Source organism: Notolepis coatsorum (assembly GCF_963971535.1).
Source record: "Notolepis coatsorum genome assembly, chromosome: 11".
In the NCBI taxonomy this organism is placed as follows: Eukaryota; Metazoa; Chordata; class Actinopteri; order Aulopiformes; family Paralepididae; genus Notolepis; species Notolepis coatsorum.
This window is the reverse complement of record NC_140175.1, coordinates 23,617,629-23,634,339: the sequence shown is the minus strand read 5'-3', so window position 1 is coordinate 23,634,339 and position 16,711 is coordinate 23,617,629. Positions and strand designations below refer to the sequence as shown.

The window sequence follows — 16,711 nt, the reverse complement described above, 5'->3', positions numbered from 1 at the left end:
TTTCAAGCCTGAAGCAACTTCAAAGGGAGGGAATCACAACCAGCATAACTGAACCAAGTGCCACTTTAACATAACCTTTAGAGACCAATGGTTCAAGGATTGAACGCTCCCAAGGAATGAAATACTGTACACAAACATCATGTAGAATGCATACTTTTACTTTCAATGTCAAATACCTTTCAACTTTTACTTGCATTTTGAATGAAGGACATTTACTTTGACCAGAGTACTGTTTTATTTAGGTATTTCATACTTTTTTTTAAGTAAAGGAATTGTGTACTTCTTCCACCACTTTCCGTAGAACAGATAATCAGATCCTAATAATAATAATAATAATAATAATACTTCATTACATTTATATAGCGCTTTACAACATAGGGTTAGGGAAATTGCCTCCTTCGCCACCACTGGTAGCACCTAACCTTGGGCTACGCAGGCTCAATGGCTGCCATACACTGGCACCTGGCACACATCACACTACTACACAATGGCTGAACGGCTCAGGAGACAGGGATTGATATCAGCCAATTAAGGGGAAGGGTTTATTAGGTGACCTTGATGTCAGAGACCTTGGGAATTTGGCCAGGAACGTCGGGAAACCTCCTACTCTTTACGATAGGCGTCCTGGGTTCTTTAACGACCGAATTCAGTCAGGACCTCGGTTTAGCATCTCATCCGAAGGACGGATACCAGATACTGTTTTTCCTAACATGAAGACTTGTATTCATAGTATTTTGCCAACAAATATGGCGCAGTGCCACAGCTCATTGGCCACGGTTCACATTTAAGATCAACACCTGTCATTTGACTGCAATCACCTGCTGTTTGCCGACCAAGATGTCTGTGATCTAATACCGAATTCATATCAAGATTCATGATTTACTTCAAACCTGATTTCATGGTATTTTAATTAACCTGAGCTGTATTCAATAGACAGTTCTTTCCGATGAGGTCCTTTTCACCGTCTCTTTAGTAATTAGTTTTTGCCGTGGGAACATGCACTTCTTTGTGTTTTCTTTGTGTAGAAAGAAGTAGAAAAGATGGCTACTTACCGTATACATACCTATCCACATTATGTCTGTACATACCTGCACATCAACATTTTACATATCTGTAGATCTATATCTGTACATATCCCTTACCTACTCTTACTAGTTACTCTGCCGGCCAGTATGACTTACTACCACATTGTCTTTATACCTGTATCACTGTACATATTAATACTAAAACGCTGTACATACATCTGATTAGCACTACACTCAGTAGTACTAATTTATATATATGTTATACCCAGTTTAATCACCTGTACATTGTATATTGCTGTTGCACTTTACTGTTACATTTGCACTCTGGTTGGATGCCAAACTTATTTTTTGTTGTACTGTACTTGTGCTGTATAATGACAATACATTTGAATCTAATCTAATCAAATCTAATTTACAATGGTACTGCCTTGGTAAAAGGTATGCATCACCATGGTAACACTTTTGTACTTAAATAATACCATGCTATAATCCAATTTAAACCATGACACCCATGGTAATATAATGTAATTTCCAAAAATCATTATAGTGACCAAAAAACTATGGAGATACCATGCTACCTTTTCGTAAAGGCAACCACACACACAAAAAAACATATTGATTATGTTGTTTGGAATGTATATATCCTAGAATCTTCCTCCACCAGGTTCCTGGTCCTGGAAAGGTCACAAATGGTTTCACACAGTTCATCTTGGCCCCATGTTGTAAACCCCTTCAGAGACACAAAGGGGCAATCTTTCCAGTCCTGTAAGAGTAAATGGAGTAGCCACACAGGCTTGTCGTTGCTATGGCGACCCAGAGATGCACTGTCATTTTGGATGCATGGCAAATGGACATGTTTCCCAGGCTTCTCAGAGAGAGTCAGAGAGAGAGAGAGAGAGAGAGAGAGAGAGAGAGAGAGAGAGAGAGAGAGAGAGAGAGAGAGAGAGAGAGAGAGAGAGAGAGAGAGAGAGTGGTGAGTGAGAGAGAGGGGGGGGGTTATTAAGAAGTTAGATGAGGTGTATTAAGAGTGAGTGAGTGTGAGAGAGAGATAGAGAGGGGGGGAGAAAGAGTGAGTGAGTGAGAGAGAGAGAGAGAGAGAGAGAGAGAGAGAGAGAGAGAGAGAGAGAGAGAAGAGAGAGAGAGAGAGAGAGAGAGAGAGAGAGAGATAGGGGGGGTTATTAAGAAATTAGGTAGAATGTAAAAGAGGATAAGAGGGTTTTGTCTCATCTATATGCTAGAAATCCATCAAAAGTAATCCTAACAGTAGCTTCAAAGTTTCGAGGATAGTCTTTCCTTGTCACAAGACCGTTCTGGGTCGAGGAAACGTCTGGTCGGCCCCGACGGCTTGTGGGCAAACCATGGCCTGAGTCTACAATAACAAGAGATCATAAATATAGGGCTTCCTCTGAACGGTGAAAGAGGAGATCTCCAAGGACGCCACTGACAGCTCTGAAGTCATGGTTCACAGGGAGGTCGTTTTATACATGTTCTAATCTAATCTAATAAAGCCGCCTCTGCTCACTGAAGAGGCCGACCTCGCCCTCCGGCTCTTTGTGGAGGAGAGAGAGCCCCACTGTTCCAATAACAGACCAAACTTGTCTCTGTTGCAGCAAAGTGCTTCATCTACAGTGTGGCCTCTGACAGCAGCGGTGGCCATTATTCTCATAACGCCCAGACAATCACTGTGAGCGCAGAACCAAGGTGGCAAAAACACTGTCATTAATCATCATGCTTTTCCTGTGACATGACCCCGTACACTTGGAGGCATAATGATTTCCAAGAGCAGAGACCACTTCTAGTCATGTTGTGATTTTCTTTATTTTTTTATGTTTTCATTTTTGCCCTGGGTCTTATTTTAACATCAGTAACTAGACTAAGTACAGCTGTGTTTTCAGCACGATCATGTCAGAAGCTTGTTGCCAACGGTTGAAAATCAGTTGAAAATGTGGGCTCGCTGTTCTTATAGTATAAGATAAGATAAGATAGGCGGCAGGGTGGCGCAGTGGACTAAGCGCTCGTCACCAACGCAAGAGACACTGGTATCGAATCCGGCTGTCAGCGTTGCCTCCGGCTTGGCCGGCCGTCATACTGGCTCGATTGGCAAGAGTCAGCGGGAGGGAAGCCGGTGGGAGGGTGGGTCCGGGTCGTTGTAAACAGCGACTCCTACAGTTCGGTCGGGGCGCCTGCACAGCGAGGGAAGGATCTGGAGGGAGGTAGTGTGACCTTCCACACGTTACACTCTCCCAGTGAGAGTCTGCGCTGCCAGGGGAAAAGAAGTGGTGGGCTGGGTACACATGTGTCGGAGGAAGCATGTGATAGTCTCCGCCCTCCCAGACCGACGGTAGGGGGTAGAGTGCGCAACGACCAGGAAGGGGATTGGGAATTGGCATAATGACTAACATTGGGATGGGAGAAAAAACAGAAAAAAAAGAAAAAAAGATAAGATAAGATAAGATATTCTTATCCAGGTGCTTATTAGCTGATGATACCAGCTATCAAACATAACTAAACAATTACAAAAACAAAACAAAAAAGGTTCTTACAATTTGTTTCTTTTCCTGAGGAGATAACAGAACATCCACTTTCTCTCCATCAGGAATGGCTGCGTTGGACAGCAGTGCCTCAGGGAAAATGGGCATGAGAGCTGTGATCTACTACTTTTGCACCACAGTCATCGCCGTGTTCGTCGGCATCATCATTGTCCTGATCATCCACCCGGGCAAGGGATCCAAGGAGGAGTTTGGCAAACAAATGAAGATAGAGCAGATCAGCCCCATCGACGCCTTCTTAGACCTCGTCAGGTAGAGCCTTCGTGAGGAAAGCGGATCTTTGGCTCGGTGATACTTTGACGATCACAAAGTGAAAACTGTAAATCGCCCAGCACCTATCATTTCAGATTCCGATTCCTTTATTGTCACGTATTTTCAGTACTTTACAGCAAAGAAAGGGTGACATTTAATTTGTTGTGGTCCCTCGATCATAGCAGCTTCCAATAATATAAATACAATAACATTGGCATAGAATAAGAATAAAATAAGATAAAATATGACTAAAATAAAGATTACTATATACAGTTCTAAAAGTGTGCAGTGCAGATAACAGGATGTAGATATTATACTATATAACATTTAAATAACTAAATGGCTATGTACAGTTCCAAAAAACTGTATGATGTGTGTGATATGTACAATGAGAAATGTGCAAATCTTTTGCAGTGTGTAAAATGCAATGTGCAATACGGTTTTACAGTATCTATCATCCCTCAATCACTGTGTGATTTCTTATTTCAGAAACATGTTTCCACCCAATCTGGTCCAGGCCTGCACACAGCAGGTGAGCTTTGTAATGAATATAGATGACGTTCGTTCTACTTCTACCGTCTATATCCATTGATTTCTAGCATAGTGAAATAACTTATCAGTTTGTGCACACTGAGCTTTTATTTCCAAATATACACATAATATCTTCGAAGCCGTCTGTAAGAAGGGAAGGGAATAGGAATGAATAGGAAACTGAGAAAACAGAATCTCAAGTACAACCTGAGGGGGGGGGACCTGTTGGTCTCTATTTTCTTGCGGAAATACAGTAGCTCATTTGGTGGGATGGTAGTGGCAGAAAGGGGAAAGGGAGGCTCCAGTAGCAGGGATTGAGAGGAGACCCCCCCCCCCCCCCCCCTGAAACATTAATTTAACACAGGCAGCCATTGTCTGATTGTCTCATGAGGTTCAGATTAGCGCAACAGGCTGTGGTGTCAGCTCTGCCCGGAGGACACTAGTATAACCTCCTCCCTTTTTTACACCTTCGCCCCCCCACAGTTCAAAACCAAGTACGGAACGCGAGTGGTCCACTTTATCGTGACCGTGAACGACACCGACTTCAACTCCACCACCAACGCCACCGAGCCCGAGGAGGTCATGGAGATCACCCGGGAGGAGGTGATCCCCGTGCCAGGTCAGGTGAACGGGGTCAACGCCCTCGGGCTAGTGGTCTTCTCCATGTGCTTTGGACTGATAATTGGCAACATGAAGGAGCAAGGCCAGGTCCTCAGAGACTTCTTCGACAGCCTCAACGAGGCCATCATGAGTCTGGTTGCAATCATTATGTGGTGAGGGTTTGATTCGATTTTCTTTTTTTTATCAGTTTGCCAGCTAGTTTCCATGTGCATATTTTTTTTTGGTAATTTCAGAGAGGAGAGAAGGGGGCGTGGTACTCTCTTATTAGACAATATACTATTTGTTGATTAAAACATGACTTTTCGGGTCTTAACAGACCTTCTTCAGACCAAACTCCCAAGCATCTTGTTGCATATTTCCCCCAGTGACCCCTGGCTGCCTCCCCCTCTAGGTACACCCCGATAGGGATCCTTTCCCCCAGTAACCGCTGGCTGCCTCCCCCTCTAGGTATGCCCCGATAGGGATCCTTTCCTCCAGTAACCCCTGGCTGCCTCCCCCTCTAGGTACGCCCCAATAGGGATCCTTTCCCCCAGTGACCCCTGGCTGCCTCCCCCTCTAGGTACGCCCCGATAGGGATCTTGTTCCTCAGTAACCCCTGGCTGCCTCCCCCTCTAGGTACGCCCCGATAGGGATCTTGTTCCTCAGTAACCGCTGGCTGCCTCCCCCTCTAGGTACGCCCCGATAGGGATCCTGTTCCTGAGTAACCGCTGGCTGCCTCCCCCTCTAGGTACGCCCCGATAGGGATCCTGTTCCCCCAGTAAGCCCTGGCTGCCTCCCCCTCTAGGTACACCCCGATAGGGATCCTGTTCCCCCAGTAACCCCTGGCTGCCTCCCCCTCTAGGTACGCCCCGATAGGGATCCTGTTCCCCCAGTAACCGCTGGCTGCCTCCCCCTCTAGGTACGCCCCGATAGGGATCCTTTCCCCCAGTAACCGCTGGCTACCTCCCCCTCTAGGTACGCCCCGATAGGGGTCCTGTTCCCCCAGTAACCGCTGGCTGCCTCCCCCTCTAGGTACGCCCCGATAGGGATCCTGTTCCCCCAGTAACCGCTGGCTGCCTCCCCCTCTAGGTACGCCCCGATAGGGATCCTGTTCCCCCAGTAACAGCTGGCTGCCTCCCCCTCTAGGTACGCCCCGATAGGGATCTTGTTCCTCAGTAACCGCTGGCTGCCTCCCCCTCTAGGTACGCCCCGACAGGGATCCTGTTCCCCCAGTAACCGCTGGCTGCCTCCCCCTCTAGGTATGCCCCGATAGGGATCCTTTCCCCCAGTAACCGCTGGCTGCCTCCCCCTCTAGGTACGCCCCGATAGGGATCCTGTTCCCCCAGTAACCGCTGGCTGCCTCCCCCTCTAGGTACGCCCCGATAGGGATCCTGTTCCCCCAGTAACCGCTGGCTGCCTCCCCCTCTAGGTACGCCCCGATAGGGATCCTTTCCCCCAGTAACCGCTGGCTGCCTCCCCCTCTAGGTACGCCCCGATAGGGATCCTTTCCCCCAGTAACCGCTGGCTGCCTCCCCCTCTAGGTACGCCCCGATAGGGATCCTGTTCCCCCAGTAACCGCTGGCTGCCTCCTCCTCTAGGTACGCCCCGATAGGGATCCTGTTCCCCCAGTAACCGCTGGCTGCCTCCCCCTCTAGGTACGCCCCGATAGGGATCCTGTTCCCCAGTAACCGCTGGCTGCCTCCCCCTCTAGGTACGCCCCGATAGGGATCCTGTTCCCCCAGTAACCGCTGGCTGCCTCCCCCTCTAGGTACGCCCCGATAGGGATCCTGTTCCTGATCGCGGGGAAGATAGTGGAGATGGACGATCTCACTCAGATGGGGGGCCAGCTGGCCATGTACACTATCACGGTCATCGTTGGCCTGATGATCCACTCCCTCATCGTCCTTCCAACGCTCTACTTCGCCATCACACGGCAGAACCCCTTCATCTTTATAGCCGGCCTCCTGCAAGCTCTGATCACGGCCCTAGGGACCTCCTCCAGGTAAACCCAATCGAATCAAGATCCCATTTACTCTCCAACAATTGGCTTAGGTCCTAAGGTTATTCCCTCGAAAAACATCATACACATAATATGCTGTTGTTTCGTCTCACAGCTCGGCGACCTTACCCATCACGTTCAAATGCCTGGAGCAAAACAACAAAATCGATAAACGCGTGACGCGGTTTGTGTTGCCGGTGGGAGCGACCATCAACATGGATGGAACGGCATTATATGAAGCACTGGCGGCCATCTTCATTGCCCAGGTGAACAATATTGAAATGAACTTTGGTCAGCTCATCACAATAAGGTAAGAATAAAAAAGATACACTGTTGATAATGATAGCCAAGGTTTATAAAGTGATAATGAACCAGCAATGTCATTATTTTGTGTGTGTGTGTGTATGTGTGTGTGTGTGTTTATTGTCAAAAAGTATAACAGCCACTGCAGCCAGCATTGGAGCTGCTGGCATCCCTCAGGCAGGCCTGGTCACCATGGTGATTGTACTGACCTCTGTCGGACTCCCTACCGATGACATCACTCTCATCATCGCGGTCGACTGGTTCCTGTAAGTCATTTCTGGCACGGACGAAATATAGTTACAATGCGACATCGTGAACATATGCACAATCTGTTTTCTTTTTTTTTTTATATCATTTATACACCCTATCTAGACATACCATTCAATCATTCATGCCTTCATTACAGTCAACCATTCCATCTCTCTCCTTTTAAAGGTCAAATCGCATTTCCTTTTCTCCTTCTAAGACCTAGTGACACATTTATCCTCTGTCCCCGGGGTCTCGCTCTACATGTTCCGTTTTCTTGAATTGCGTACTTTTTGCCACGAGTTTTAACATAGAAACATAATTAGGTTGCCCAAATTAATCATTTCAATTAGAATCCCCTTCCCAGATATTACACCGCTAATTGGGTAATAAGAAGAGAAAAAAAAACGTTAACTAGGATGGACCAGATGGGAAGGTCTGTGTGTTTGTTGAGCGGGGGTGTGTCTCTCTGAATAGAAAAGGATTTAGCCTTTAGGGAATAAACGCTCATATATTCTTAAAGAGGCAAAGAGGATTGTGTATTTCTTCATATATATATATATATGGGCGGCTAGGTGGTGCAGTGGGCAAGGCGATCACCACCAATGCAGGAGACGCTGGGTTCGAGCCCAGCTCTCTGCATTGCTATCAGCTTGGCTGGTCGTTCATACTAATACAATTGGCAGTATTAGGGGGTGGGAAGCTGATGGGTGGGGATCGGACGTTGTGCGACTCCTACAGGTTGGTTGGTGCGCCTGCGCAGCAGAATCAGGAAGCGACGGGGGCGGCGTGCCCTCCAAACGCAGACCCCCGACGCTGAGAGATCGCGTTGTGCAGGTGAAAAGATGCGACTGCTGCTTCCTCGAGTACCGGAGGGGACACGTGATGTAAGGCTTCGTCCACATGGCAGCCGGCTTGTGGGAGGCATGGCCTAACAGCGTTCGAGACAGGGGAGGGTAGAATTGGACGATATGAAATTGGGATGGGAGAAAAATAGAAAAATGGGAGAAAAAGTAGATAAAAAAAAATATATATATATATATATATATATATGTATGTAAGAAAACGGGGGATGTTTTGCTATTTGTTTTGTCTTTGCTCCAATCCCTGTGCACATCACACCCTGGTCACCTCCACCTCCCTGTTCACATCACACCCTGGTCACCTCCACCTCCCTGTTCACATCACACCCTGGTCACCTCCACCTCCCTGTTCACATCACACCCTGGTCACCTCCACCTCCCTGTTCACATCACACCCTGGTCACCTCCACCTCCCTGTTCACATCACACCCTGGTCACCTCCACCTCCCTGTTCACATCACACCCTGGTCACCTCCACCTCCCTGTTCACATCACACCCTGGTCACCTCCACCTCCCTGTTCACATCACACCCTGGTCACCTCCACCTCCCTGTGCACATCACACCCTGGTCACCTCCACCTCCCTGTTCACATCACACCCTGGTCACCTCCACCTCCCTGTTCACATCACACCCTGGTCACCTCCACCTCCCTGTTCACATCACACCCTGGTCACCTCCACCTCCCTGTTCACATCACACCCTGGTCACCTCCACCTCCCTGTGCACATCACACCCTGGTCACCTCCACCTCCCTGTTCACATCACACCCTGGTCACCTCCACCTCCCTGTTCTCATCACACCCTGGTCACCTCCACCTCCCTGTTCATATCACACCCTGGTCACCTCCACCTCCCTGTTCACATCACTCCCTGGTCACCTCCACCTCCCTGTTCACATCACTCCCTGGTCACCTCCACCTCCCTGTTCACATCACACCCTGGTCACCTCCACCTCCCTGTTCATATCACACCCTGGTCACCTCCACCTCCCTGTTCACATCACTCCCTGGTCACCTCCACCTCCCTGTTCACATCACACCCTGGTCACCTCCACCTCCCTGTTCTCATCACACCCTGGTCACATCCACCTCCCTGTTCACATCACTCCCTGGTCACCTCCACCTCCCTGTTCACATCACACCCTGGTCACCTCCACCTCCCTGTGCACATCACACCCTGGTCACCTCCACCTCCCTGTTCTCATCACACCCTGGTCACCTCCACCTCCCTGTGCACATCACACCCTGGTCACCTCCACCTCCCTGTGCACATCACACCCTGGTCACCTCCACCTCCCTGTTCACATCACACCCTGGTCACCTCCACCTCCATGCTCCTATTACTATATATTCTGTACAGCAGTGATTTTTTTTCTATTATTTTTGCATTATATATATATATTATATATACTGTATATATATGACAATACATTTGAATCTAATCTAATCTAATCGACTATATTATATTCAATTAGATTAGATTAGATTCAAATGTATTGTCATTAACACATTCCCTGCCATGACTTATATCCATCAATATACCCAGTCTGCCACCACTCTAAGCCTATGGAGATGTTCACCTTCTTTGCAGGGCTATAACTTTTTTAATTGTATTGCTAAATTGACATTACTATGGCCCATTCAACATCGATTAGCTATCGTTCAGGATGTAGGAACGTTATACTTTTTCATTCATATATTCATACAAAAATACCTTCTAGAATATAAGTATGTTTTTATCGTTTTCTGCAGTAATTCCTAGAACGTGAGCTATAGGCCTAAACGCATATATAGATTATCGATTGCCGTCTATTCCCTAGACACGCTATATAAAAAAATTCAACTGTACATGATCGTATACGTTATGAGTCATCATGCGCGAATTCCGTGATCTTCAGTAAATGCTTTTATTTTTTTAAACTTTGACCAGTCAGCTGGTTCTTTTTCGCGTTTATCACTTTTTCCTGGTCAAGTATGACCGACAGAAACAGGTTGAATGGGGGTATAGATGGGGGGAAAGACACTCTGAGAAAGTACGGCTTGTCCGGGAGTCGAACTCGCTACCCCAGATCTGTGACGCGCACGGTTGTCCCCGACGCCGAAATAGCGTTCGAGGTACGCGGTGAGCTACTGGAGCTCCCCCTTCAGTAAATGCTTTATGTAGTATGGGTGATATAGTGATCAGATCGGTTTGTGGTGAAATGAATAGACAATTGGGCTGAAAATGACGTCAGCGTCCTCTTACCGTTCGCCGACGAGACTGGAGGAAAAAGATCCCACTTATTTGACTTCGATCTCCTAGATCCATTTCCGGTTTGTATGGCGCAATAAACGCCCAAATCATATCGATTATTGAGTTATGGCAGCGATTCATATGCACGCCAGTGTATGTCTGGAGTCACGCAACAATATGTGACTGCCGGACGGATTTCCCAGATGCACCGATTGCCACTTCCGGTTGTAACTCGCCCGATCATCCACCAGGCGGCGGTATTGAGGCGTTGCAATATTGTGCAGAGTCCCACTGTATCACCAGAGGCTGGGTGGCTGAATTATGAATGCCATGGCGAAAAAATGAAATATGATCTCAATATCGCTGTACAGCGTGGTTTGGCAGACAACGCATGGCGGGCAATAACGCTGTACAACGTGAACGGCGGTGGATGTGTTAAAGTACAGTACAACAAAAAGAAGTTTGGCATCCAACCAGAGTGCAAATGTAACAGAAAAGTGCAATAATAATGTACAGGTGATTAAACTGGGTATAAAATATATAAATTAGTACTACTGAGTGTAGTGCTAATCAGATGTATGTACAGAGTTGTAATATTTATTTATATATATATATATACAACTCTGTACATACATCTGATTAGCACTACACTCAGTGGTACTAATTTATATATTTTATACCCAGTATATACAGCACATCTGATATATATTATAGAGGTGCTGTTTTTGTTGTCTTCCTTGAATGTGTAAATGTACCTTATTATATAATAATATAATGCAGGACCTCTTTAGGGCTCTCTGATTCTGAAATGATTCCACATATCATCAGCTGTTTCTTCCTTTGTCTTTCTTGTCCGTGGGGTGTAGTGACCGCTTGCGAACTACAACCAATGTTTTGGGCGACTCAATCGGAGCGGGTATCGTGGAGTTCCTGTCCCGGCACGAGCTGAGGAGCAAAGACGTGGAGATGGGGAACGCCGTGATGGAGGAGAAGGAGAGGAAGAAGCCCTACAAGCTCATCCCTCAGGACAGCGATGTGGAGAACGACAAACACACTGATTCCAAGATGTAGCTCCATTCTTCACTGTTAAATATCTCATGCAAGCACATGCACACAGACACAAATGCGTACACACACACACACACATACACACACACACACACACACACACACACACACACACACACACACACACACACACACACACACACACACACACACACACACACACACTTACTGTTAAATTTTGTTTTTGTTTTTTGCTGAATATGAGAATATGTTTCATGTTCATTCTTTTGGCAGTGGGCTACTTTTCTACTCTTTTTAATTCCTTTTCAAACTTGATTTTGTTGTTGATTATTTATTGTCATATCCCTGAAGTGATGAATTGTTGTTTTGTACATTCCTCTCTTACTCAAAAATGACAAACCGTCACATTCTGAAATATATGTGTGATTTGTTGCTTCTCTGCTCAAGATACCAGCTTTTGTTCTGTAGGTCGCTATCAACAACCATCTTCAACAAGAATCAGTAGAAACCGTGCTGAAAAAAGGTTTTGAAATTGTCTAAACTCATAGAGGGTGCTAGCTCAGTCACCAAGGATACAAATGAGTTGCTGGGGAAATGCACTATGGTTTAAAATGTAAATATATAACGACACAATTGATTACTTTGGGTTTTCAGGATAGCTTAAGAATTAACACTTTCATTTATAGCGTTTCTTTGCTCCGTTTACACAGTCCCCTTATAGTGTTTACAGAATTACTCCAACATAAAAGTTGCCAAATTATTATTATTTAGATAAGCATGCATGAATCAAGTGCATGTCTACGTACTGTATACTGTATATGTATATGCATGTCCTATTTGACATTGCAAGGATCCACAACATACAGCATGTTCAGGGCTGCCCTGCCATTCAATGCCTTTTTGTGAAAAAAAAGAAAAGAAAAAGGTTTTGTTGATTACTATCTGAGTGCACTAAATAAAATGGAAACAAATATTTTTCAAGTATTCTATTAACTTTCTTTGGGTTGGGTTTCACTTCAGTAGTTGGAATATGTAGTGTAGGCTATGGGCTGTTAGATCTGTCTTCTTTAGTAAACATTTGGAATATAATTGAAAACAATTCCCTTACAAAAAACATATTTTTATTTTTATTTAACCTTTACTTACCCAGGGTAGGTTCGCTGAGCACGGATGCTCTTTTTCAGCTACGCCCTGCTTCACATTCACACAATTCCATTCACACCTGGGAGCTGCCCAGTACAACCACAGTCTGACACCGTTGGCCACTGAGCAACTCCACTGGAGCAGTTGGGGGTTTAGTGCCTTGCTCAAGGGCACTTCAGCGGTTGGTGTTAAGGGTATGGGAGAGAGTTATTGATTCACTTCCCCAGCCCAGATTTTTCCTGCCGGTCCAGGGGATAGAGCCGGCGACCTTCCGGTCACAAAACCGCTTCTCTAACCTTTAGGCCGCTGCCCCCATATCATGGTAGTTTGATCGTATTTTCAGTTTTATCATGGTACCAGCCATTGTATGAATCATTTACTACCAGAGCTGTTACCAGAGTTTCCATGAGTGAGGTGACTCACTATTACTGTATCAGGTGGCCACAACATGGCGTCCATACTGTCCAACCTGGACAAACTCTGGTAATACTGTAAATGGCTCTGGGTACTGCCATGGTAAAAGTAATGTATTACCATGCTACCACGTTTGCATTTAATAATACAATGGTATAATCTAATTAAAAACATTAATGTTTTCATAGAAAAAATTATATATAATTATAGATTATATAAATACCATGATACATTTTTTTAAATACAAAATACAATACTTTTTTGTGAGGGTTATCATGATGTGGCTAGTTTGCATCCTATAGCTCAGCAGGTGGGTCATATGATGAAAATGTTCTGAAGGTTGCATGAGCTACGTAGACTTTATGAACAGAATACACAAGTAATGCTACATTCATTTTCATTCTTCACAACTTTTTGAGAATTTTTGAGAATGACAAGTGCCACGATGTGACGGCAAACAATGGTAGTGATTAGGAAGGAGACTCTAGCCTTTGCTACATAGGGTGGGGTGAGGTAGAGGTGTGTGAGAGAGAGAGAGAGAGAGAGAGAGAGAGAGAGAGAGAGAGAGAGAGAGAGAGAGAGAGAGAGAGAGAGACAGAGAGAGAGAGAGAGAGAGAGAGAGAGAGAGAGAGAGAGAGAGAGAGAGAGAGAGAGAGAGAGAGAGAGAGAGAGAGAGAGAGAGAGAGTACCGTACTTGAGCAAAGGGAGACGGTCTGTCCCACAAACGAATTAAGGTTAGAGTTAGGCGTGGCCATAGGCTGGACAAGATATGCCTCCTAAAGTGTGTAAACGGAAGTACAGGAAGTACAGGCTTTCCGGTTTCGACAAAACAATTATAGAAACGTGTGAAGTGCACAATATTTACTCGTTTAAGCCACTGCAACGGCTTTGCCTGAAGAATTTACTACATGACCGGGATGTTCTAGCTTGTTTGCCGACAGAATTCAGGAAACATTTGGTCCGTTCGGAGGCAGCTTCCAGGGGAAGTACATACACCGGAAATTCTACCCCATACACACTTTCGGCAGTAGTTCTTTACCAGGCTTTATCTCACGGAGGAGATAAAACTGGGAACGAGGTTAGGCGTGACATATGTGCATATATCCAGAGAAATGTGCAAAATCTGTTTACTAACAACATTAATTGGTTTGAATTTTTGTTTTAATTATGGCTCACTGGAATGGCTCTGGGTGTTACACCTGAATGCAACCATAATTAAAGTTGTTAGTTACACCCATGTTTACCCTGCTATGATATGTCAAAATGGCCACTATGAAAAAGGTCTATTGTCATATGTGATATATTATATTTTATTTTACTTTACACATATGTATGTGTGAATACATACAGTGATGCAGCGGTAAAATAAAATATGTGTCAATTATGAACTTCAGCTGATGATCACAATAATGTCAATAATCACCAATGTAGCCTATTATGACATGACATATAATAGTATTATTTTTATTTTATGCCCTCGAAAAAACACTACTTTCATGTAACTTGCATCAACCTGTACTATACAAGTCAAGTCAAGTCAAGAGTTTTAATTGTCACGGCATACAGGTATACAATGAAATGCGGCTGGTCTTGCCTATACTTACTATAGTCCTACTATGAATTAAGATAATATACGTTAAGATATTTCTAAATAAGATATTCTAGAAGGCACATAGTCAATTCTAAATGGTACCGGAAGCCAGTGCAGGGTATCTAATACTGGACTGATGGGATCTCTCCTCTTGGTATTAGTTAGTAGCCTAGCTGCCGAGTTTTGAATGAGTTGGAGTTTTCTGTGGGTTTTTTTTTGGGCGGCCGGCGGTGAGGAGTGCATAACAGTAGTCAAGTCGGCTTGAGATAAAGGCTTATTTATATGAATATTCAGATATCCATGTATGATTAATCTTTCACATCTAATGATACCGACTGAGATTAGCTCTGAGAATTCCTGCAGAAATATTGATCAGTATTGTGGTGGCCATTTCTGTGGAAGGGGGTACCGAAGACGATGTCCAAGCCAGGATTGGAAAGGCAAGGACAACATTCAACATGCTAAACAATATCTGGAAGGCAGAAAACTCAAGACCAAGCTACAAATCGACAAATCTTCAACTCAAACGTAAAGACCACTCTACTATATGGCTCAGAATCCTGGAAAACCACCACCACTATACTCAATAAGCTGCAGACCTTCACCAACCGGTGCCTCAGAGGCTCAGACGCCTCCTGAGAATATACTGGCCCAACACCATCTCTAACGCCAACCTGTGGGAACTCACCAAACAGGACGCAATAGAAATTAAAATCCGGAGGAGGAAGTGGAAGTGGATAGGTCACACATGACATGGAACCCACAGGGCAGGAGGAAGAGAGGCAGACCGAAAACCACCTGAACCACAGAACAGGAGATGAAGAAAGAAGGGCTGTCCTGGCAAGATCTGGAGCGGAGGGCACAAGACCGGAGAGGATGAAGGAGCTTCGTCGACGGCCTATGTTCCTTTGGGAATTTAAAGGCCTAAGTAAGTAAGTATTGTGGCGGCCGGTACAATGTGATGATGAGCAAAGATAGTTCAGCTTTGAGCTCAATAGCAAGATATTCAAATTATATAAATTCACCCATGTCAAGCAGAATGTTATAGCAGCATGGGAGAGGGGAGGTACAGGTATGGGAAGGGTAATAGTAAATAGTAAATAGTAAAAATTGTAAAATAGAAAGATGTAAATATAGGTGTAATAATAAATTAATAAACAGTGTAAACAATATAATTAACTCTGAATATAAAAATATGAGAAAAATAAACAGTGTAAACAAAGGTGCAGTGCAGATGAGGTCTCTATGCCCTATTGGTTATAGTATATGTTACAATAAATTTAGGCAATAAAGAATTTGAATATATACCATACCACGAGTAAGAGTAAAAGTAAACAGTATACACAAGGTGCAGTATACACAAGGTACCCTAACTGGCATGATATACGTCATATGTTATAGTCTCTCTCCACTGGCTCCCGATCAAGCAACGCATTACAACTTCAAAATACTCACCTTCAAAGCCCTCCATAGCCTGTGTATTTCATATTATTCCCTGTTTCCCCTGTGGTTCTATGTGTCTTTTGTTTCTTTGTTTTTTTTCTCTCTGCCTACTGTCAGCGACTTCGGGTTACTGAGAAGCGCTCTATAAATTAAATGAATTATTATTATTATTATTATTATTATTATTATTATTATTATTATTATTATTATTATTATTATTATTATTATTATTATTATTATTATTATTATTATTATTATTATTATTATTATTATTATTATTATTATTATTATTATTATTATTATTATTATTATTATTATTATTATTAGTCTGTGGAGGTTTAGGTGGTTAAGAAAGACACACTTACTTTAGTGGTCAGACATTCCTAATAGTTCTCGAATAAATCTCTTAAACTAAGATTTATACCAGATTAAAAAGGAGGGTAAACTATATTTCACAAATAAAAAGGTGGGTAAACTGAGTTTAGGTGG

At 44.4% G+C, this 16,711-nt stretch overlaps 1 protein-coding gene across 1 annotated transcript in view; it reads left to right on the top strand.

Annotated features, from left to right (window-relative positions):
• Positions 1 to 11,673, top strand: part of LOC311237019 (excitatory amino acid transporter 1-like) — a gene marked incomplete at both ends in the record, with an annotated part of 14,950 nt that extends 3,277 nt beyond the window's left edge. Inside the window, 7 exons of the mRNA XM_084324826.1 lie at positions 3,622 to 3,826; positions 4,316 to 4,358; positions 4,841 to 5,130; positions 6,726 to 6,959; positions 7,072 to 7,266; positions 7,391 to 7,525; positions 11,469 to 11,673. Of these exons, the coding sequence (XP_084180952.1) occupies positions 3,622 to 3,826; positions 4,316 to 4,358; positions 4,841 to 5,130; positions 6,726 to 6,959; positions 7,072 to 7,266; positions 7,391 to 7,525; positions 11,469 to 11,673 (1,307 nt within the window). The remainder of the gene's footprint in view (positions 1 to 3,621; positions 3,827 to 4,315; positions 4,359 to 4,840; positions 5,131 to 6,725; positions 6,960 to 7,071; positions 7,267 to 7,390; positions 7,526 to 11,468) is intronic.
• Between the last annotated feature and the right edge of the window lie 5,038 nt (positions 11,674 to 16,711).